This window comes from Neovison vison, chromosome 1 (genome assembly GCF_020171115.1).
Source record: "Neovison vison isolate M4711 chromosome 1, ASM_NN_V1, whole genome shotgun sequence".
Taxonomy (NCBI): Eukaryota; Metazoa; Chordata; class Mammalia; order Carnivora; family Mustelidae; genus Neogale; species Neogale vison.
This window is the reverse complement of record NC_058091.1, coordinates 106,398,668-106,422,387: the sequence shown is the minus strand read 5'-3', so window position 1 is coordinate 106,422,387 and position 23,720 is coordinate 106,398,668. Positions and strand designations below refer to the sequence as shown.

At 36.7% G+C, this 23,720-nt stretch overlaps 1 protein-coding gene across 1 annotated transcript in view; it reads left to right on the top strand.

Annotated features, from left to right (window-relative positions):
- Positions 1 to 23,720, top strand: part of EYS (eyes shut homolog) — a 1,652,430-nt gene that overhangs the window by 1,171,514 nt on the left and 457,196 nt on the right. Inside the window, 1 exon segment of the mRNA XM_044253753.1 lies at positions 14,781 to 15,010. Within this exon segment, the coding sequence (XP_044109688.1) occupies positions 14,781 to 15,010 (230 nt within the window).

Below are 23,720 nucleotides of genomic sequence, written 5' to 3'. Positions count from 1 at the left end.
TTATGCTCAAGTTTCTAATCTGACTTTGGACCATATGGAAGAGCCAGGAAAGAGGATGAGGTTTGGGGAACAGAGGGTAAGAGCCCAGTGTGCTCAGTGCCTAAGAGCACAGTGCTTATGAGATCCATAAGGAGTTGCAGACTTGCACATATGACTCTGATCTGAAGCTTTACAGAGAAGTTGGGACTTATCAACACCTGTAAAATAATCTGTGAAAAAGCTGGCACTTAAGAATATTCCAACTATGATACCATCACAGTTTATATTGACTTCCACATCCATTCTCTGTAATCATAAAATTTTCCAACTATGCCAATAATGGAAATATTTCACACTTTTCTACATTCTGTTTCTTCAACCTAGGGTAACCTTTGCTATTTGGGAATCTCTTCTCTGTATTTCAGGATTTAGATCAATTGACTTCTCTGTGACATCTTCTTAAGTTCTTGATATGGTCTTAGTATCTTCCTCCTGTGTATTGTCATAGCATCTTTTTCCATTTCAGACTTGTCCTGACTTTATTTGGCTTTCAGTTTGACCCACTTCACCAAAGCTTTTTGACTAGAAAAGTAGTAACGACTATAATAAATTAGTTCTTTATAATTTTTCTTATATTGTGCCTCAGTGTTGATTCCACATTGTTCTCCTTCAAGTAATTCCACCTTGGTATTCCTGAGATACTTTAACACACTCAGTTAAATAAGATTGGCTGTCTAGATGTCAGATGCAACCCTAGTTTATTATTGGTTATTAACCACTGCTATACAATAATTCTTTAAGGCCCATTTAGTCTTACCTTGAATAGTCCTGGTAGTTCTCTGAAATATGATGTTAAAATTCATAGAGATTATGGAGTTGAGCCACTGAAAAGGTTATTAAATATATCCACCTTTCTTGAGATAAGCTGTAAGATTATAAATGTTTTAAGGCATCACAATTGAATGCATAAGAAGTGATGGTGCATAGACTCTACTGTCTTGAGGATATTGCTGGTCAAAGCCAATTGCCTACCTTCGCAAAGGCAAGCCTGGTATGTTCATATCAGACAAGGTTGAATCCATTGCTTCGGTAATATAATATTGAGTGTTTAAGAACAAGATGAGATAGACAATACTGCTTTAATATCCATAAGTATCCAATGCCTCAGCACCTTTTGATCTACTTATTTTCTTAGGTCATCTGGTGTATTTTTTAAAAAGATTGGTCTACACAAATAACATTATTTTCTATTCCAAGGTTTACATAAAGAAAAAAAGAGTAAAACAAACATTTCTAAAATTAATGAAAGATAGAACTATATTTGCATCTTCCTTAGAACTTAAATGGAAAATGATACAGGGTCCTGAGTGCCTCAGCTTGTTCTCTGTAGTACACTAGAATTTTAAGTAATGATTTTACATTTGGATTCAAGTTTAATTTTTTGTGTGCCTACTTTAAGATTCCCAAGTTAACTTATCAGGTTCTTCACAGCAGTGAGAAGCCAATGACTACCTTTTAATGTAAGCTGTCATGTTTGGAAAGTAAAATTATTTTCTCTGATATTTTTCCTTAGCCTTTTGAATTTTGAAATGAACATTTTTTTCTATCATTGCTTTAGCTATTTGTGGCTCTATTGTATTAAGCCTAGTACGTTAAAATAAACTTCTTAAAACATTCCCCTTATGAAATGGGCAATTGTAATAGCCGTATGTTTTTTTTTTCTTTAGAGAAATGACTATATCCCCTTGATTGCACTGCCTGCAATTCTGCTAGCTGTCCTTTGGTGAATGAAGATATTGAGGGTTGTGATTTTGTGATTCAGATGAGCAAGAATGTTATAAAATGGGTCACTATTATTTGTAAAAGAAATATTTTACTGACTTCTCATGCAAAGTGGTGATACAAGTTTATGTGCTCAAGTTTCTTCTCCCAAATTGCCAAAAAAGTATTTTTTAAGTAAAAAAAAAAAAAAAAAAACATTCTGGAAAAGGAGATAGGTACTACCAGGGATTTATGTAAGATATTTTCTCATTGGGTCAAGATTGAGGTAATTTGTCCCCAGCATGAAATTTATATCTTCCATATCATCAAACGGTGTAATTCACTTAGTGAGAGTGAAGGCATCTGCTCTCAGTCCTGTCTGTCTGTCTGTCTTTGCCTAAGCCCTGTCTTGACCTCCTACGTGGATCTAAAATCTGAGATTCACCTATGCTTTTTTACCTTTCTCCCTGAACTACCTATTCTCTGCTTCACTTCTAGATCTACTGTCCATCTTTTTCTACCCTTCTTGTTACCCTGGGAAGCTGACATCTATGGGCTGCAACCACCCACATCCATTTGACCTCTGACTTTCAGCTGTGTTCGGCCAAAGAGAGGGCAAGACATTGAAGGAATAGAAAGAGGAAGAGATCACATTATTTATTCTCTATTCTCTCTCAGCTGGATATAAACTTGGTGGTAACTGCATTCCCTTTTCCAGGATCACAGCTCTTATCAAGTGGTCCTTCATCTATACCTACGTCTTTGTCCACAATGCAGATAGTACTTCATTTCCTTGCCTGTTCAGGTTCAGTGACAGTAACAGATTCTATTCTTGGGACATGTTTCAATTACTTGTTGATTCTCTTAAGCTTTTCCAACTTGAAAATAGTCTCCTTATTAAACTCATTTGTTACTCTTTCTGAGTTTGCATCTGTTTTCTGACAGCCCCTGACTAATGCACACCTCATATATGAAATTGATCACAAAGTCCTTTTGGAAATCAAATGTGACTTTGTTAAATTAACATTCGTTAAGTAGAGGCCCACATGTTAGATGGTGTGCTGTGGTTCAACAAAAGACCACAATGGAGTTGAAATAGAGAAGCTTATTATTCATAGGTCCTGGAAGAAGTATGCAGCATGCTTTGAGGAGCCACATAGGAGGTCAAAGCAGGGTTTAGGCAAAGAGAGAGAGCGAGAGAGAGAGAGAGGACCTAGAGCAAATGCCTTTATTAGGCTCTGTGAGGGAAGTTCTTTGGGGCTCCTGGGTCAAAACTGGATTTGTTAGTTCAAACCAAAAAGAACAGGCTATTGGTAAGTGCCATGGAGATCTTATCTAAGTGGCATACAGGGACGTCAGTGGGAGATGGGGGAGACTGCTTATCACAAAGGCAGCAGGGAAATCATATTAAGAACTTGCATTTACTTGTGATACTACCAGCTGTTATCCAAGGTGTGCACTCGTGGGAGGGGCTAATGTCACTTCAAGGACCTCATGGGCTGTTTCACCCCAAAATGGGTGCCAAGGCAGCAGTATAACAGATTTAACTAAATTCTCAACACCAGATTTTTCTCAAATGCTTTCATTTCTCTACATCCCAATAACATTCTCTTAGTTCAAGTTTCAATTGGAATATTTTTATTCCTGTAATATTTGAATTACTTCCAGCTACTTCTTTCTCAAAAAGTATTCTTCATACTAAAATCAAAATGGCAGTTCAAAACAGATATGGATTATTGGTTTCCTGATTAAAACCTTCATGTCTTCACATTGCCTTTAAATGTGGTCAACAAATCTCCCCATGATCCAGCCTCTGCCTGTCTCCCAAGATTCACCTGTTGGTGCGTGTGCACATACACACACACACATACGCACACATGCTGTAATCTTCTCCATGCCAAACCATTTCCAATTCCCCTCACATGTCTTCTCTTTATTTTGAGTCTTTTGAACCTCATCCTTTGATAGGGTTCTGAGTCCCCTTACCCACACCACACACTTCTTTGCCCATCCTTCTCTAGCCAGCCAGAAACCTCTTGAAAAGGCTTTTCAGATGGTTTTGCTCTAGTTTCTTACCGTAGCATCTGTCCATAACTCTGTCATCAGTATATCCCCTCTAGTTCCCTGCCAGGAATGTAAGCATTTTGGAAAGTTTTAGTTCAAGGTTCAAACTGTATAGATTCAAATCCATTTCCACCATATATTTGCCTGCCGACACTGAGCAAATTTATTAAATGTATACCTCTGTTTTCTCATCTGTAAATTTAGGAAAATAAAAATAGTCATGTTTTTGTATTATTAATACATAACTTGTATTATAAAACATTTAGAGCAGTGCTAGGTTTACAGTTAGCGCTCAAAGCATAATGCAGTCCCGCAATTGCCTATTTTTTTTTTCTCAACCCCACAAGATGGAAAGCTTATAAATAGGAGGGCCTAGGTTCTATTGCTCAGCATGTCGTCTTGATTAGTGAGTTTTTGGTGCATAGAGAGAACTCCATATGTCCTGTCATTTTTTATTTTATATTTTTATTTTTATTTTTACTTTTTGAGAGAGAGAGCATGAACAGGAGAGGAGGACAGAGGGAGAGAAGAGAGAGAATCTTAGGCAGGCTCCACACACCTGCACAGAGCCTAATGCAGGGCTCAAATTCACAACCCTGAGATCAAGACCTGAACCAAAATCAAGTCAGATGCTTAACTAACTGAGCCACCTAGGCTCCCCTTCATAAGTTCTTTTAGGTTGAATAAATAAATGAATGAATGATGTGCAGAATTCTAGATTGATTTATATGTCTTCTATCTTGAACCAGCTTTTTGTTTCAAATCCTGGCTGGTAATGTGTAGATCTAGATCACTTAAAGCAGTCATTTTTATTTTTTTTTTAAGATTTTATTTATTTATTTGACAGACAGAGATCACAAGTAGGCAGAGAGAGACAGGGAAGCAGTCTCCCTGCTGAGCAGGAAGCCTGATGTGGGGCTCGATTCCAGGACCCTGGGATCATGACCTGAGCCGAAGGCAGAGGCTTTAACCCACTGACCCACCCAGGCACTCCAGGAGTCATTTTTATGAAATACTCTGGGGCTTGTATGAATATGAAAAAGATCCTCTCTCCTTGTAAGACTGGAAAACAGATTTGCATTTGTTTTTGCCAGTGCACAAGTTCTTATAGCTAGAGTTAAGTATGTGATTTTAATCATAACACCTTGATTGTTAACTTGTCTGTCTTTAATTTGGATGCACTTTCCAGGTAATAAGGAATAATACATTTTTAATCCTGGCTGATATTTTAGAATATTCTTCTTTTCTGTAAGTTGTATGCTAATTTGAAAGTATTCCAGAATAGTATTTCTCCATAAATGAAATGTAATTATGATAATAAATGTTTCCATTTGATATAAAACACTTACTAAAAATGCCCCATATTTATATCTTTCTTATTCTCTATAGTGGAAAGGTACTCAAACTTTAATGATTTCTAAATCTAAATGTTGCCAAAAATTTCAAAAATAACATTTTTAAAGGTTTTAAATTTTAATGTAATTTTAAATTTAATTTACTCAAAAAATCTAAATAGCATAAGGGTTAGATTGTCTATTTATAGATTTCTCTAAGGATCCATCATGTAGCATTCAATTTCCATAAGGATCCATTAGATTTTATATTTTAAAATGATTTGTTTCTTTTTATGCCACACCTTAGAATATATCTATCGATTATAAGTTTATAAAGTTGAAAAATACGTCTTTAGTAATTACTACATGTCAGAATTATTGAAGTACTTATTACTTAAGTAAGTAAATGAAGTCACTTTAAGGTTTTAAATCCTAAAAAAAGAGATAATCATGGAATATCAATTAAGGGCTCTATGGTACAAATACACAAAATAATATTAAGCACTTTCTAAAAATCGCAAGCTGTACACCCATATCTAAGTCAATCTTATCTAGAATATATGGAAAATTACAAAAACATAAAGATACACACATTCACATGCTGCGTTTATATATATTAGCATTGAAAAAGAAAAGTGTTCTTTTAATAGGCATGCATTTTGAAGAGTTCCTGGAAAAATAAAGAAAAAAGTGGTGATTTCCATTTTGGGTAATACTGCAGCTGAAAAAACATTCTGACTACAAGACAGACATAAAATACAGGCTAAAGTAGAGAAAAAGTTTTAAATTATTAAAATACCACAAATAATGAGAAAAATCCCTGATGATAAACTTTTTAAAACTATCCAGAGAAGAAAGATGAGTTCCCTATGTTGGAAGGATAATTGCATGTAGCAAATTAATTTTCAACAGGAACAACAGAAGAGGGAAATTGGAAAACATACAAAATGCTAAAAAAGACCAGGAAATCTTGTTTGAAAAGACATAAAATGGAGCAATATCTGTCATGTATAATTATCTCCTATCAATTGAAGTAAAAAAAATAACCCAATTGAAGGGGTGAGAAAAGTATATATGCTAGTCATTTAAAATACATAAAATCTAAATGACAAATGATCTATTTAAAAATCATAATTTGAAATAGAAACAACAATGAGCTTATAATTTTTATAATGCTTACTAATAAGATACATAACCAACTAAATAAATATGATAGTTAATTTTAGTGAATGATTGGGGAAATTAGTAACTAAAAGCAATCTGGGGAGCTTTTGTACAGGCTTTTATGGACTGTGTATTAAAATAAAATTTGGCATATTTATTTCACCCAATAAGTTTTACTTCTAAGTATTTATTCTTCAGATATATTCATGGATGTGGACAAGATACTTACACAATGAATTTTCTATCATATGTGTAATTTGAAAAATTATGTTAAAATATATGAATAGGGGTGCCTGGGTGGCTCAGTAGGTTAAGCCTCTACCTTTGGCTCAGGTCATGATCTCAGGGTTCTGGGGTCAAGCCCCGCATCGGGCTCTCTGCTCAGCAGGGAGCCTGCTTCCTCCTCTCTCTCTGCCTGCCTCTCTACCTACTTGTGGTCTCTGTCTGTCAAATAAATAAATAAAATCTTTAAAAAAAAATAAAATATATGAATAAATTTATGTCACCAGGTAAATGGTTAAATATTTTGTGGTACATTTATACTAAGAACTTCTCTTATCAAAATTTCTGAGCTTTATTTATATGTAGTGACCATGAAATATCCCCAGAATATTTTGTGGGGGGAAAAGCAAACAAGTTTTTTTTTGTTGTTTTAGTTTTGTTAAATAACAATATTTATAGCATGATTTCCGTGACAGAGCCTGGTTGGATTCACTGAGCTAATTTTCCTACATTCCCTGGCATATAACTAGATTACTCCCCATTCTTTTTTGCAATGACTAAGTTTTGGCCAGTGAGATGGAATGGAGTAAGATTTTCCATATTCCATCTTTCCCCCCCTCTTTTACCTGGTTAGTTATTTAGATACTCGCATGTGACACACCAGGCAAACTCAGAAACTACATAGTGAGAATGGTGAAGACTATGTCTCCTAAGACTCTGAATGTCACAGAATTACTAAGAAACAATTTTCCCTTCTACCTATGCTGATTGAATGTTATATGAACAAGAAGTAAGCTTCTGTGTTGCTAAGCTACTGAGATTTCAAAGTGTATCTATTAGAGGAGGTAGCATTATCCTTTCTAATTTAATTTCACTTGTTTAAAAACTGATAGAAAAAGAAAATTAAACTATATGTCCGTATAATCTAGTTATATATTTGTGCAAAATGGAACACAGAATGATTGCCTCTTGTGAATGGAGTGGTATTGGGTTGGTGAGAATATGAATAAGCACTCTCACTTTGTGTACTTCTATGGGATTAGAGTTATTTGGTATTATTTCTTTAGTTAGATATATGTATAATATTGATAAATTCATGATGTCTAAAGGAAGCCAAAAAGAAATTTAGAAACAGTAACTTTGGAACTTAAAGGAAATCCTTTGTGTCTTACAGAAAGAAAGGAACAATTTAAAGTAAAAGTGCACTTTAGGGAAACAGCATATGGAAGGCATGAAGCATGAAATATTGAAAAAAAATGCACTGAAATATGGTTAAACATACATTGGATATCTATTAAGGCACTGGAGACAGATAAAACTGAAAATAAGATAGAACCAAATAACAGAACGATGTATATTATCAATTGGAATTATTTTTGTCATGGGAGTAATTTTATAAGATGAGAAGAATTAAAGGAATTAAAGTCAGAGATGCTGAAAAGAAAATATGAACAAGTAGAACTGGCAGAACACAGAAAAGATATTTTACTAGTTTTTAGAAGGGGTGGAGAAGGTTTAGAATTTGAGATGTGGAAAAGGAGAAAAGGAAAGAAATCCAGATTTTCTGATAATTCCTGATATAGCATATTATCCTAAGCATTAATTTAATTCCCATCCAGTGTTGGGCTCTAGAGTCAAGTTTAGGACAACTTGCATATTCTCTGTGATCAGGAACAAGTCCCAGTAGAACTGACATAGGAAAGGAGAATCAGAATCTATTGATGAGAGTACAGCTCTTCAAAATTATCAACCCTATATACTGAGAAACAGTGGCTTGGAATGCCCTGGAGTAGAAGTCCTGCCCAACACTGTGAATATACACTGTGTGAGAATGCTGTGATCTAAAGAACCTTATCTATAAATACATAATAGCTAAAAAATACAAAATTATTAGAATGAGAAATGTATTTATTTAGTGAGAAAAGTTGGGACAATATGAAACAAGATCTTTTAAAATCCCACTATTATGTTAATAGTGAATTAATTTATTTGTGTTTTAAAATGTTAAATATTATTGCATTTGTTATAGAATATGATTCTTATTGAATAATGTTACACTAAAAAAAGAAGAGTAGAGCTTGGAATTAATGTTTTAAGATTGATTATTCCATGTACAATTCTTTGTTTTGATATTTAATTTTTATCCTGAATGGTAAATGAGAATTTTACATGTACTAACAGTAAATTTACATTTTTCCACTTTTGATTTAATTATGTTAAATACATCTTTTTAAAGATTTTATTTATTTATTTGAGAGAGAAAGAGAGAAAGCACAAGAAGGGAGAACAGTGGGCAGATGGAGAAGGAGATGCAGGGTCCTTGCTGAGCAGGTAGCCCAATGAGGGCTTGATCCCAGGACCCTGAGATCACAACCAGAGCAGAAGGCAGATGCTTAACCAACTGAGCCACCCAGCCGCCCCTGTTAAATACATTTTATTTTATTTTTTTTAAAGATTTTTATTTGTTTATTTGACAGACAGAGATCACAAGTAGACAGAGAGGCAGGCAGAGAGAGAGAGAGAGAGAGAGAAGCAGGCTCCCTGCTGAGCAGAGAGCCCGATGCGGGACTCAATCCCAGGACCTTGAGATCACGACCTGAGCCGAAGGCAGCGGCTTAACCCACTGAGCCACCCAGGTGCCCCAATACATTTTAAATAGCCAACATTTTTTTTGTGTATTGCTTTCAGGAAGGATTAACTGGGATTAATTATTTTTGAAATTATCAGATCAAACTAAAGAAAACATGAATTTTAGAGCTAGTAGACAATGCTGACAATTAAAAGGGTTTTTTTGTTGTTGTTGTTGTTTTTTAAAGAGGAAGAGAGGGTATGGGGGAGAGGGGGAATCTTAAGCAGACTCTACACCCAGCGTGGAGCCCAAAACAGGGCTTGATCTCACAACCCTGAGATCATGACCTAAGCTGAAATCAAGAGTCAGATGTTTAACCAACTGAGCCACGTGATGCCTCTTAAATAAAGTTTTGAAGACATTTTTCAATATGTTTAAAGCTCTATTTGATATCATGATGTTCTCATGATTTTGAGAGTTGAAGGAGTAATTAAATTCTTCCCTGGGTTTATTCCTATGAGCTACCACCACTAAAACATGACTAAGTGTTGTCAGTTATCTGGTGTGGGAATTGAAGTCCTGACCACTAAAAAGCTCCACAGAAATACTACAGTTTCGTGTCTTTATATATAGCAGGCAGTCTTTTGAACATGTGAAGTATTAATAAAATCTACAAATGAGGAATATATTTTAAGTATGTAAATAGTCACACAACCCTAGTAACTACAAAATAAAGGATTATTCATTTTTATGTTAAATACAACTGTTTTTATGGCATAATATGCTAGAACAAATTCAAAACATAAAATTGTGAAAAAAAACTTGCTACATATATGACAAAAAGTAGTTTCTTCAATATACAAAGAACTTAAATAATCCAGTAAAACATCTATACAACTAATAAAATGTCAAAGGACATGAACAGGTAGTTCACACTTGCAAGATAAATGAAAAATAACACCATGAAAAGAGTTATATTATTGTAACAAATCATGACAAACTGAGTGGCTTAAAACAATACAAAAATATTTTCTTACAGTTGTGGAGGTCAGAAATTTTGATATCAGAGTCACTGGACTAAAATCAAGGTGTTGGCAGGACTGCAATTTTTCTGGAGGCTCAAGTAAAGAATTCAGCTTTTTGAGGCTGTCCACCCTTTGCTAGTGACCCCCTATCATCTTCAAAACCAACAATAGTCAGTTGAATCTTTCTTGCATTGCATAATTTTGACACTGACTTTTCTACCACTAACTTATATATATATTTTTTTAATTTTTATTTTCAGCATAACAGTATTCCTTGTTTTTGTACCACACCCAGTGCTCCATGCAATCTGTGCCCTCTCTAATACCCACCACCTGGTTCCCCCAACCTCCCACCCCCACCGCTTCAAACCCCTCAGATTAAGGACCACATGTGACTACATTGGGCCCACCTGGATGTATCTAGGATAATCTAGGATAATATCTCTATTAAAACCAGCCAATTAGGGGGACCTAGGTGGTACAGTTGGCTAAGCACCCACTCTTGGTCTCAGTTCCAGCCATGATTTCAGGGTCATGAGATATCAGGCCCTATGTGGGCCACACTTAGCACAGAATCTGATTGGGACTCTGCCTCTCTCCCTCTGCCCCTTCGCACATCTCTCTCTGAAATAAATCTTTAAAAATAAAAATAAAACCAGCCAATTAGCAACCTAATTCCATCTGCAACCTTATAACATACATATTCATAGGTTTCAATGATTAGAATGTGTATATATTTGGGGGGGGACCATTATTCTGCTTACCATACTTATGAATAAAGAAATGTAAATTGAAATAACAGTAAGTTGATAGTTTTTATGTAACTGTTAAAGATTTAAAATTCAGTAAGAAAACTATTGGCATAAATATGTTGTAAATTGCTACTACATGAACTATAGTGGTTATTTTAAGGGAAATTTGTCAAAATCCACAAAAAATGTAAATATACATAACACTTGAAAGAATGTATGATCCAACAAAGATGTGGAGAAATTGGAACTCTAATATTTTACTAACAAGATTATAAAATGATATAGCCTCTTTGGAAAGTAGTCCAGCTATTGCTCAGAATGTTGAACATAAAATATGTGATCCAGCAATTCTACTCCTAGGTATATATCCAAGAAAATTGAAAACATACATCCAGACAAAAGCTTGAACATGAATGTTCATAGTTGCATTATTCAAATAGACCAAAATTAAAAACTGCTCAAATGTCTGTCAAGTAACAAATAAACAGGATGTGGTATATCCATATGAGTGTTAAAAAGCAATAAGGTTTTGCAAAAGCATGAGTTTACCCTGAAAACATTATGGCAAGTGGAAAAGCCAGTCACAAAAAAAATCCCATATTATGATTCCATTTATATGAAATGTCCATAACAGGCAAATGTGTATCTACAGAATGTAGGCTGATGGTAGGTAGTGGGAAGTGACTCCTAATAGATATGGAGTTTCTTTTAGGGAAGACAAAATAAAAAATTAGATTATGGTGATGGTTGCACCACACTGGATCTACTAAAATTTATTGGATCTTTCACATTAAATAGGTATACTCTGTGTCTATAAATTATATCTCAATATAGCTATTAAAAGGAATGCATGACTCAGATAATAGGGAAAAAACTTGAAACATCTTAAATATATTAATTCCAAACTGATAGGATTAATGATGTATAACCAAACAATATAATACTTTGCCACTTTTAAACAGAGAATGAAGAACTATATCTAATGATAGGGAAACCTGCTAAGAATTATTTTTAGGTGAAATAGAAGTCAGCATATTCTAGTAGTGAAAATATGAAGTAAAATGTATGTTTATACTACTATTCTTGATTTTTAGAAAAGCATATATATTATTTCTACATCAAGTATGTCTTTTATTGCCTAGATTATAACATATTTATTTTACTGCTTTAAAAAAACACAATTAGGGGCAGCCGGGTGGCTCAGTAGGTTAAGCCTCTGCCTTCGGCTCAGGTCATGATCTCAGGGTCCTGGGATCGTGCCCCGCATCAGGCTCTCTGCTCAGCAGGGAGCCTGCTTCCCCCCTCTCTCTCTGCCTGCCTCTCTCTACCTACTTGTGATCTCTCTCTCTCTGTGTCAAATAAATAAATAAAAATATAAAAAAAATATAATTACAAGATCTGAAGCTTTGCTTCCCCCTACACTGTTAAGAGCCACAAACTCAAGATTCCTCCACGTGGATTTTCTTTCCTTTTAATACTTCATTATAATTTAAAAGTTACATTTTTCTGCTTACAAAGCAGGGCTTCCAGGGTTCACCTTTGTGAGTAAATCTATTCCTTATTCTAAGAAGTGGAAGCCAGACAAATGTCTGCTGAGCAGAGATGAAGTCAGCCGACAAGCAAAATCCCTCAGGCTAAAGCAGTGTGAACTGCTTGTTGTCTGCCATGCAAATGATTCTGTAGAATTTTCTGGAAATGGGAGAATGGCAAGAATGAGACAAGGAGTGGAGTGTCCTCCTTTCTTGTTCCACCTAGAGCTTCCACATGATTTGCAATCACTGTCATATCAAGGTGCCTTTCTCTAGGGATCTGACTTGATTTTGAATAAAATTAGCATATGATTCGATCATTAATTCATTCAGAAGGTCATTAGATATTACTACTATTATAGCAATGACTGGTTCATCACTATATCTTTGTCCAAAGATACCTAAGAGTCAATCAAGCAGATTCTTTATACTTACTATTTTAGATAGTAAATCAGTATTTACATAAGAGGCTTTGAATGTAAAAGTAAGGAACTTCATCTTAATTCCAAGGGATTTTGTTGTTGTAGCATTATTTAGAAGAAAAAAAAATTAAGCTGGTAATAAAATTTGTGGGGAAAAAAATAGGGAATTACTTATAGGCATCCGTCAGGTACCTTTTCGTCACTTTTAGAAATGAATACAAGTTACTTTGAAGAACACATATTTCTAGTAATAAATCTAGAAATGAAATCAAGTTCAAGCAGTTTTACCACTAAAATGTAACGTGGCCTAATTTTTTGATCTTCAGTTCATGAGGGTTAAAATAGCCAAAGTTGAGCTATGTTTAGCCAAATTCTAATTATTTTACATAAGAGAAATGACTCTTAGTGTTAGGGTCCGTGATCAAAGGAATGAGACTGATAGAAAGCGAAGGTCAAGCAAAGCTTTATTTCGCGCCAAGCATCAAGAATCAAACTGACGGGGCAGGGCTGTCTCTTACGAAAAGGCGACGACGATGATCCTGACAAGGTCACTCCCAAGAAGTTCGCTCTGGACGAGGCTGCTCTAGAGAAGGCTGCTCCCCGACTGGAGCCGCTCCCAAGAAGAGGCCACTCCCAGGAGGAGGCCGCTGCTCAATGAGGTCGCTCCCCAGACAGGGCCGCTCCCAAGAAGAGGCCACTCTGGACGAGGCCACTCCCAACGACAAAGAGGCAATGATGACAGCAACGATGACAAGGAGGACGACCTGGATGACACAGACTCTACTCCCCATGATGCCACTCTGACAAGGCTGCCACCCAGAGGAGACCACCGCTGCGGACAAGGCCGCTCGTGGCTCGGGGTGGTGAGGCATTTTGCGGTGAGGCTGCCGGCAGCTAGGGGCCGTTGGCATCTCAGGGCCGCTGGCGTCTCAGACCGCTGGTGTCTTGGAGCTGCAGATGTCGGGACCGCTGACAGCTGGACCGCTGATGTCTTGGGACCGCTGGTGTCTAGGGGCTGCAGGCGTCAGGACCGCTGACAGTTCAACCGCTGGTGTCTGGGGGGCGCTGGCAGCGTGGGGCCCGCTGGCGGCACAACTGCCGGAGGCTGCAGGCGGCTGGAGACTGCAGGCGGCTCGGGGCCACCAGAGGCTGGACCGCCGGTGGCTGGAGGCTGCAGGCGGCTTGGGGCCACAGGCGGCTCGGGGCGGAGGCAGGACCCCCGGAGGCAGGACCGCAGGCAGCTGGGGGCCGCCAGAGGTGGGATACAGCCAGCGGCTCAAGGCTACAGGCGCTGGAGACTGCAGGCGGCTGGACCGCTGGTGGCGGTTATAGCTCTTCTAAGAGCTGTTACAGCCTTTAGAGCTCTTAGAAGAGCTGTTACTGCTCCTCTGCTCCCACTGACTCTTCCGCTCCCGCCCACTCTTCCTTCTGCTCCCCCCCCCAGCTCTCCTGCTTCTCCTGACAGCCTTGCACACCAACCTTTATGGGGTTGGTTGAACCCCGCCCCTACACAGGTGGCCAATCGGATCTCAATTCACTCTAGTGGATATACGCGCGCCCCACCAATTGGACGTCTCCACCCGGCCTGCCCCACCCCTACATCCAGGGTCCACAAGCAAGTTCCTCTGGGAGGGGCAGGCCCTTACATTCTTAGGCCTTGGGGTTTGATTCATCCAGGTTTTTTATTACTTAGAAGAAATTAGCTTAGCTTCTCAGAACAACATAGATTGGCTACAGCTCTGTGATCTATCTAGGGTCACATTCTGTAGTTTAGGCATTTTCAACATTTATAAACCCGTCAACTGAAAAACAAACATGATTATTCTGTTTGCTCTCAGTTAAACTGTGCATGCCTATTGTTTTTATTTCATCTTATTTTAAATCAAAGTTTCTGTTATTTCTGTTTAAATTCATATACTTTTACTTACATTATGTTTTCTGATCTTTTTATAAACCTAGATCCCAGGATTCTACTCTGTCTACTGTGTCCTCTGTTGCTCCTTCTGGTATAACAGAAGGGGTTGGCTCCCTATGGACTTTCCTCAGCTCCCCTCTTGTAGTGCCGTCCACATGCCAGGAGGACGTGTGTCACAATGGTGGCACTTGCCATCCTGTCTTCCTCTCCAGGGGTATGTTCTCATTCCACTGTGACTGTCCACTACATTTTACTGGCCGTTTCTGTGAACAAGGTAATCAATCTTCATTTATTTTTAAAAAAACTTATACAGAAGGTATAAGAGAATTGCAACCTTATTGTACACATTGACAGATACTAGCACAAACAAGAAACATCTGTATAATTTTATTTAAAAATGAATTCTGATAGAACACTTTTAATTCAGTATTACAGAAGGAAACTTAAGTTTATTTTTCTCCATCAGGGTTGTTATTCAAAATATATATTCAGTTGTCACACAAAACAAGAGTTAAAGTTGAATGTAGTGTTACTTATATATTTCTTCTGAAATTATGGTATAGTCCATCTGTTGTCACCATAAAAACAATTGAGTTCTACTTTATACTATTTTTATTGCTTAATTGTTAATCAGGTCATTTTTTTTGCATTTCATAAGCAAATCCTCACATTTAAATTATTTCAATAAGAAGAGTACATTATTTTTTGATGCTTAAGAATATGGTTTTAGTATTAATGGAGCTATTTATGAATCAAAAGAAAACTTCCCTGTTGTCAACATCTAATGGCCTCCTAAGAGTCTCTCAGTTAATTAAGTTAGTTAATTAAGCAGTGTTGGACAATTAGAGCCAGAAATGCCCTGGGCAGATTACAAAGGCATTAGGTCATGATTGTACGTCCCTACACTAAGAGCTGAAAAGTGACATTGTTTTCTAAGTAAAATTAATCACTTGTTCTAAATTGGGTAGGTGAGGTTGTGTATTGTCATTGGATAATGATTTAGATGGCAGAGAATTTCATTATTTATCCATGATTGTGTTAAGTATTTCCTTTTTTTAATATAAAACTGTAGAACATCTGGAAGCAAACTCATAGCTACACATAATACATTATTCAACTCTTCTTGTCAAATGACGTTGTATGAGTGTATGTGTTAAAATTCAGTCAGGTGAGCAAGTAAATATAGTAAAAGGCATGGAAATGTAAACATGGTCTGTTTTCATGCTCTTTATATAATTATTATGTGTCCTTAAAGTCTATTTTTTAATTGTAAAATGCTTTTGAAGACACATCACTATTGCTTGATTTTTTTATTGAATATTTCATATGTCTGCAAAATACGAGAGTTGTCTTCTGCTACGGTATGAGATCATTTATATTGCCTTCTGTAAGTAGAGGTCTAGGGACATAATTTGGATTGTAAAGCTCTTCTAGATCCACACTTAGCCATTTAAAACTCTGAGAGGCCTTTTTCTTTTCTTAATTGCATGCTAGGTAGAGTTTTAGAAAAATACCCTTCTTACCTTTCTTGAATTATACTTCAATTTTTAATGTTTTTTTTTAATCCAAATTTACTAATGATAGTGAAATTGATGTTACAGCATGAGGAATCCTTAGTTATTGGCTCTGTCTCCTGGTCAGTCACACATGTTGGACTATAAATGACCCTCCAGCCATAATCCTTTTCTCTCCTACTGCATCCTCAGTTTTCAACCCTTTAACGCCTTACTGAGTAGTTTTAATACTGCTGCACAGACCTATACTTTCCTCCAGAAAGAGAGAAATCCAGGTTTGTTTGGAATTAAACCCAAGACTTGACTTAGGTTAATTCTATTTGGTGTTTTGGATGGCAGAATACAGGAGACTGACCTCAGGAAAAAAATTGGGAATCTCTATTCGGTATTTGTTATTGAGCATATTTTGTTTTTTCCAGCATTATTAATAATCACTTTCTGCCTTCTACATTTTAATGTTTTTCCTGTTTAATTTATAATACTTTAAAAACTAATAATAAAATGACATATAATACAAAAATTAGGTAAACCACTATGTAGTATTTATTTCTAAGTGCAAAATAATCAGAAGCTGTGACTAATTATTACGAATTGGAGGGTTTTTCTTTAGGAACTATAAGTCAGAAATACCTGAGGTTGTGTGATACTCTAAACAAAATTCAGTCAATAGAACTCTTTTTAGATTATCAGTTATTACAATATTATCTGTGATTTTGTTCTTACCTCCATTTTTGGGAAATATTTCAGTATAATTTTTAGAATATGGTGTAATATCTCTAACTGTAAAAATTATATTTATTTTTAATCATTTATCCCTTTTAATTAAGTACTTTTTCTCTTTCCAAGAAAGCCAAGAGCAGGTTTGTCTTTTCAATCTAATGCTCTAAATATAATTCATACTGGTATGCATTTTACAATCCAGATTGACAGATGATGACTGGTGCCTAAGACCCATGATTCAAGAATTTGGTGCCATGATGAGACTTTTTGTAGCATTATCTAAATTGGCCAGATTCCACAATTTATTTTTTTAATTAATTATTTTTAGTAGCATAAAATATATTATTTGCCCCAGGGGTACAGGTTTGTGAATCGCCAGCTTAAACACTTCACAGCACTCACCATAGCTCATACCCTCCCCAATGTCCATATCCCAACCACCCTCTCCACACACCCCTCCCCCAGAAACCCTCAGTTTGTTTTGTGAGATTAAGAGTCTCTTGTGGTTTGTCTCCCTCTTGATCCCATCTTGTTTCATTTACTCTTCTCCTACCCCCCAAACTCCCCACTTTGCCTCTCAACTTCCTCATATTAGGGAGATCATATGATAATTGTCTTTCTCTGGTTGACTTATTTTGCTCAGCATAATACCTTCTAGTTACATCCATGTCATCACAAATGGCAAGATTTTAATTCTTTTGATGGCTGCATAGTATTCCATTGTGTGTGTGTGTATATTTTATATATATATGTATATATGTGTGTGTGTGTCTGTGTGTGTGTATATATAGTGTGTGTATATATATTTATATACTTATATATATTTATTATATATATATTTATATTTATATTTATATTTATATTTATATTTATATTTATATTTATATATACACACACACACCTATATATAACATCTTCTTTATCCATTCATCTGTTGATGGACATCTAAGTTCTTTCCATAGTTTGGCTATTGTGGACATTGCTGCTATAAATATTTGGGTGGACATGCACCTTCGGATCACTACATTTGTATCTTTAGGGTAAATGCCCAGTAGTGCGATTGCTGGGTCGTAGGGTAGCTCTATTTTCAACATTTTGAGGAACCTCCATGCTGTTTTCCAGAGTGGCTGCAGCAGCTTGCATTCCCACCAACAGTATAGGAGGGTTCCCCTTTCTCCGCATCCTCGCCGGCATCTGTCATTTCCTGAATTGTTAATTTTAGCCATTCTGACTAGCGTGAGGTGGTCTCTCATATGCTTTTGATTTGTATTTCCCTGATGCTGAGTGGTGTGGAGCACTTTTTTATGTGTCTGTTGGCCATCTGGATGTCTTCTTTGCTGAAATATCTGTTCATGTCCCCTGCCCATTTCTTGATTAGATTAGTTCTTTGCTTGTTGAGTTTGATAAGTTCTTTATAGATTTTGGATACTAGCCCTTTATCTGATATGTTATTTCCAAATATCTTCTCCCATTCTGCCAGTTGTCTTTTGGTTTTGTTGACTGTTTCCTTTGCTGTGCAAAAGATTTTGATCTTGATGAAATCCCAATAGTTCATTTTTGCCCTTACTTCCCTTGCCTTTGGCAATGTGTCTAGGAAGAAATTGCTGAGGTTGAGGTCAAAGAGGTTGCTGCCTGTATTATCCTCAAAGATTTTGATGGATTCCTGCCTCACAATGGGGTCTTTAATACATTTTGACTCTATTTTTGTGTGTGGTGTAAGGAAATGGTCCAGTTTCATTCCTCTGAATGTGGCTGTTCAATTTTCCCAAAACCATTTGTTGAAGAGATGGTCTTTTTTTTCCCCCATTGGGCATTCTTTCCTGCTTTGTCAAAGATTAGCTGACCATAGAGTTGAGGGTTTATTTCTGGGCTCTCTATTCGGTTCCATTGATCTGTATGTCTGTTTTTGTGCCTGTACCATAGGGTCTTGATGATGACAGCTTTCTAGTAGAGCTTGAAGTCTGGAATTGTGATGCTGGCTTTATTTTTCAATATTCCTTTCTTTTCTGGTCTTTTCTGGTTCCATATAAATTTTAGGATTATTTGTTCCATTTCTTTGAAAAAAGTGGATGGGATTTTGATAAGGATTGCATTAAATGTGCAGATTGCTTTAGGTAGCATAGACATTTTCACTATATTTGTTCTCCCAATCCATGACCATGAAACATTTTTCCATTTCTTTGTGTCTTCCTCAGTTTCTTTCATAAGTACTTTATACTTTCTGAGTATAGATTCTTTGCCTTTTGTTTAGGTTTATTCCTAGGTATCTGATGGTTTGGGGTGCAATTGTAAATGGAATCAACTCCTTAATTTCTTTTTCTTCTGTGTTGCTGTTGGTATAAAGAAATGCAACTGATTTCTGTGCATTGATTTTATATCCTGACACTTTACTGAGTTCCTGTACAAGTTCTAGCAGATTTGGAGTGGAGTCTTTGGGTTTTCCACATATAGTTTCATATCATCTTCAAAGAGTGAGAGTTTCACTTCTTCTTTGCCAAGTCAGATGCCTTTAATTTCTTTTTGTTGTCTGATTGCTGAGGCTTGGACTCCTAGTACTATACTGAATAGCACTGGTGATAGTAGACATCCCTGCTGTGTTCCTGACCTTAGTGGAAAAGCTCTCAGTTTTTCCCCATTGAGAATGATATTCACTGTGGGTGTTTCATAGATGGCTTTGATAATATTGAGGTATGTGCCCTCTATCCCTGCACTTTGAAGAGTTTTGATCAAGAAAGGATGCTGTACTTTGTCAAATGCATTTACAGCATCTATTGAGAGTATCATATGGTTCTTGTTCTTTCTTTTATTAATGTTTTGTATCACAATGATTGATTTGCAGATATTGAACCAAACTTGCAGCCCAGGAATAAATCTCATTGGTCATGGTGAATAATCCTTTTAATGTACTGTTGGATCCTATTAGCTAGTATTTTGGTGAGAATTTTTACATCTGTGTTCATCAGGGATATTGTTCTGTAAATCTCCTTTTTGATGGGGTCTTTGTCTGGTTTTGGGATCAAGGTAATGCTGGCCTCATAAAATGAGTTTGGAAGTTCTCCTTCCATTTCTATTTTTTGGAACAGTTTCAGGAGAATAGGAATTAATTCTTCTTTAAATGTTTGGTCGAATTCCTCTGGGGAGCCATCTGGCCCTGGGCTCTTGTTTGTTGAAGAGATTTTTGATGACTGCTTCAATCTCCTTACTGGTTATGGGTCTGTTCAGGTTTTCTGTTTCTTCCTGGTTCAGTTTGGTAGTTTATATGTGTCTAGGAATGCATGCATTTCTTCCAGATAGTCAGATTTGCTGGCATATAGTTACTCATAATATGTTCTTTTTTTTTTAAAGATTTTATTTATTTATTTGACACACAGAGATCACAAGTAGGCAGAGAGGCAGGCAGAGAGAGAGGAGGAAGTAGGCCCCCCACTGAGTAGAGAGCCCGATGCTGGGCTCAATCCCAGAACCCTGGGATCATGACCTGAGCCAAAGGCAGACACTTTAACCCACTGAGCCACCCAGATGCTCCTCATAATATGTTCTTATAATTGCTTGTGTTTCTTTGGTGCTGGTTATGATCTCTCCTCTTTCATTCAATTTTTTAATTTGGGTCCTTTCTCTTTTCTTTTTGATAATTCTGGCCAGGGGTTTATCAATCTTATTAATTCTTTTAAAAAACAGTTCCTAGTTTCGTTGATCTGTTCTGCTGTTCTTTTGGTTTCTATTTTATTGATTTCTGCTCTTTATTATTTCTCTTCTGCTGGGTTTAGGCTTTCTTTGCTGTTCTTTCTCCAGCTCCTTTAGGTGTAGGGCTAGGTAGTATACTTGGGACCTTTGTTGTTTCTTGTGAAAGGCTTCTATCACCATATATTTTCCTCTCAGAACCCCTTTGCTGTGTCCCACAGATTTTGAACAGTTGTGTTTTCATTTGTACTTGTTTCCATGAATTTTTTTCAATTCTTCTTTAATTTCCTGGTTGACCCATTCATTCTTTAATAGGATGCTTTTTAGCCTTCATGTATTTGAGTTCTTTCCAACATTCCTCTTGTGATTGAGTTCTAGCTTCAGAATATTGTGGCCTGAAAATATGCAGGAAATGATCCCAATCTTTTGGTACCAGTTGAGACCTATTTGTCACCCAGGATGTGATCTATTCTGGAGAATATTCCATGCACTAGAGAAGAATGTGTATTCTGTTGCTTTGGGATGGAATATTCTGAATATATTTGTGATGTCCATCTGGTCCAGTGTGTCATTTAAGGCCTTTATTTCCTTGTTGATCTTTTGCTTGGATGATCTGTCTGTTTCAGTGAAGGGGGTATTAAAATCCCTTACTATTATTGTATTATTATTGATGTGTTTCTTTAATTTTGTTATTAATTGGTTTATATAGTTGGCTGCTCCTATGTTAGGGGCATAGATATTTAAAATTGATCTTCTTGTTGGACAGAGCCTTTGAGTATGATATAGTGTCCTTCTTCATCTCTTATTATACATTGGCTTAAAATCTAATTGATCTAAGGATTGCCACCCCAGCTTTCTTTGGATGTCCATTAGCACAGTTAATTGTTTTCCACCATCTCACTTTATTTTTTTTTTTTAAAGATTTTATTTTATTTATTTGAGAGAGAGAGACAGTGAGAGAGAGAATGAGCGAGGAGAAGGTCAGAGAGCGAAGCAGACTCCCCATGGAGCTGGGAGCCTGATGTGGGACTCGATCCCGGGACTCCAGGATCACGCCCTGAGCCGGAGGCAGTCGCCTAACCAACTGCGCCACCCAGGCGTCCCCACCATCTCACTTTAAATCTGGTGGTGTCTTGGGTCTAAAATGTGTTTCTTATAGATGGCATATTGATGGGTTTTGTTTTTTATAACCATTCTGATACCCTGTGTCTTTTTATTGGGGCATTTATCCTGTTTACATTCAGGGTAACTATTGAGAAATATGAATTTATTGCCATTGTATCACCTGTAAGGTGACTGTTACTGTATTTTGACTCTGTTTCTTTCTGATCTACTACTTATAATGTTTCTCTTTGCTTGGAGGACCCCTTTCAATATTTCCTGTAGGGCTGGTTTGGTGTTTGCAAATTCTTTCAGTTTTTGTTTGTCCTGGAAGCTTTTTATCTCTCCTTCTATTTTCAATGATAGCCTAGCTGGATATAGTACTCTTGGCTGCATGTTTTTCTTGTTTAGTGCTCTGAATATATCATGCCAGTTTTCTGGCCTGATAGGTCTCTGTGGATAAGTCTGCTGCCAATCTAATATATCTACTATCGTATGTGACAGACTTCTTGTCCTAAGCTGCTTTCAGGATTTTCTTTCTGTCACTAAGACTTGTAAGTTTTACTATTAGATGATAGGCTGTGGACCTATTTTTATTGATGCTGAAGGGGGTTCTCTACACCTCCTGGGTTTTGATGGTTTGTTCCCTTTGCCATAACAGGGAAATTCTCTGCTATAATTTGCTCCAATATACCTTCTGCCCCCCTCTCTCTTTCTTCATCTTCTGGAATCCCAATTATTCTAATATTGTTTCATCTTATGGTATCACTTATCTCTCGAATTCTCCCCTCATGGTCCAGTAGTTGTTTGTCTTTCTTTTGCTCATCTTCTTTATTCTCCATCACTTGGTCTTCTATATCTCTAATTCTCTCTTCTGCCTCATTTATTCTAGCAGTAAGAACCTCCATTTTTTTTTTAAGATTTTATTTATTTATTTGACAGAGAGAAATCACAAGTAGGCAGAGAGAGAGAGGGGGAAGCAGGCTCCCCACTGAGCAGAGAGCCCGATGCGGGACTCGATCCCAGGACTCTGAGACCATGACCTGAGCCGAAGGCAGCGGCTTAACCTCCATTTTTTATTTCCCCTCATTAATAGCTTTGTAAAAATTTCAACTTGTTTAGATTTTAGTTCTTTTATTTCTCCAGAAAAGGTCTCTCTGATATCTTCCATACATTTTTCGAGCCTAGCTAGCACCTTGAGAATCATCATTCTGAACTCTAGCTCTGACATATTTCCAACGTCCATATTGATTAGGTTCCTAGCTGTCAGTACTGCCTCTTCTTCTTTTTTTTTTTTTTTTGTGGTTTTTCCGACTTGTCATTTTATCCAGATAAGAATATATGAACAAGAGAGTAAAATAGTAAAATGGTAGCAACGACCTAAGAAAAATGTATGCTAATCAAATCAGAAGAGATCCAAACCTGGGGGAAGAAGAAAGGGGAAAGGATATAAAAGTAAAAAAAAGACAAATATAACATATATATATATTAGACTGATGAATAGAGCAGAGCCACCCACTTGATTTTGGGTGTATTTTTGTCTCTTAGAAGAAACTACCTCCCAAATTTTAAAGAAAGAAAAACGCGCACGTGTGTGTGTGTGTGTGTGTGTGTATACAGACATATATATATATATGTGTGTGTATATACATATATATACATATATATGAAATATACATATATATGTGTATATAATATGTGTGTATATATGTATATGTGTGTATATATGTATATATACATAAATATGTATATTTCGTATATATGTGTGTGTATATGTATATATACATTCCCTTCTAAAAAGAAATTGATAAGGGGGCGCCTGGGTGGCTCAGTGGGTTAGGCTGCTGCCTTTGGCTCGGGTCGTGATCTCAGGGTCCTGGGATCGAGCCCCACATCGGGCTCTCTGCTCTGCGGGGAGCCTGCTTCCTCCTCTCTGCCTGCCTCTGCCTACTTGTGATCTCTGTCTGT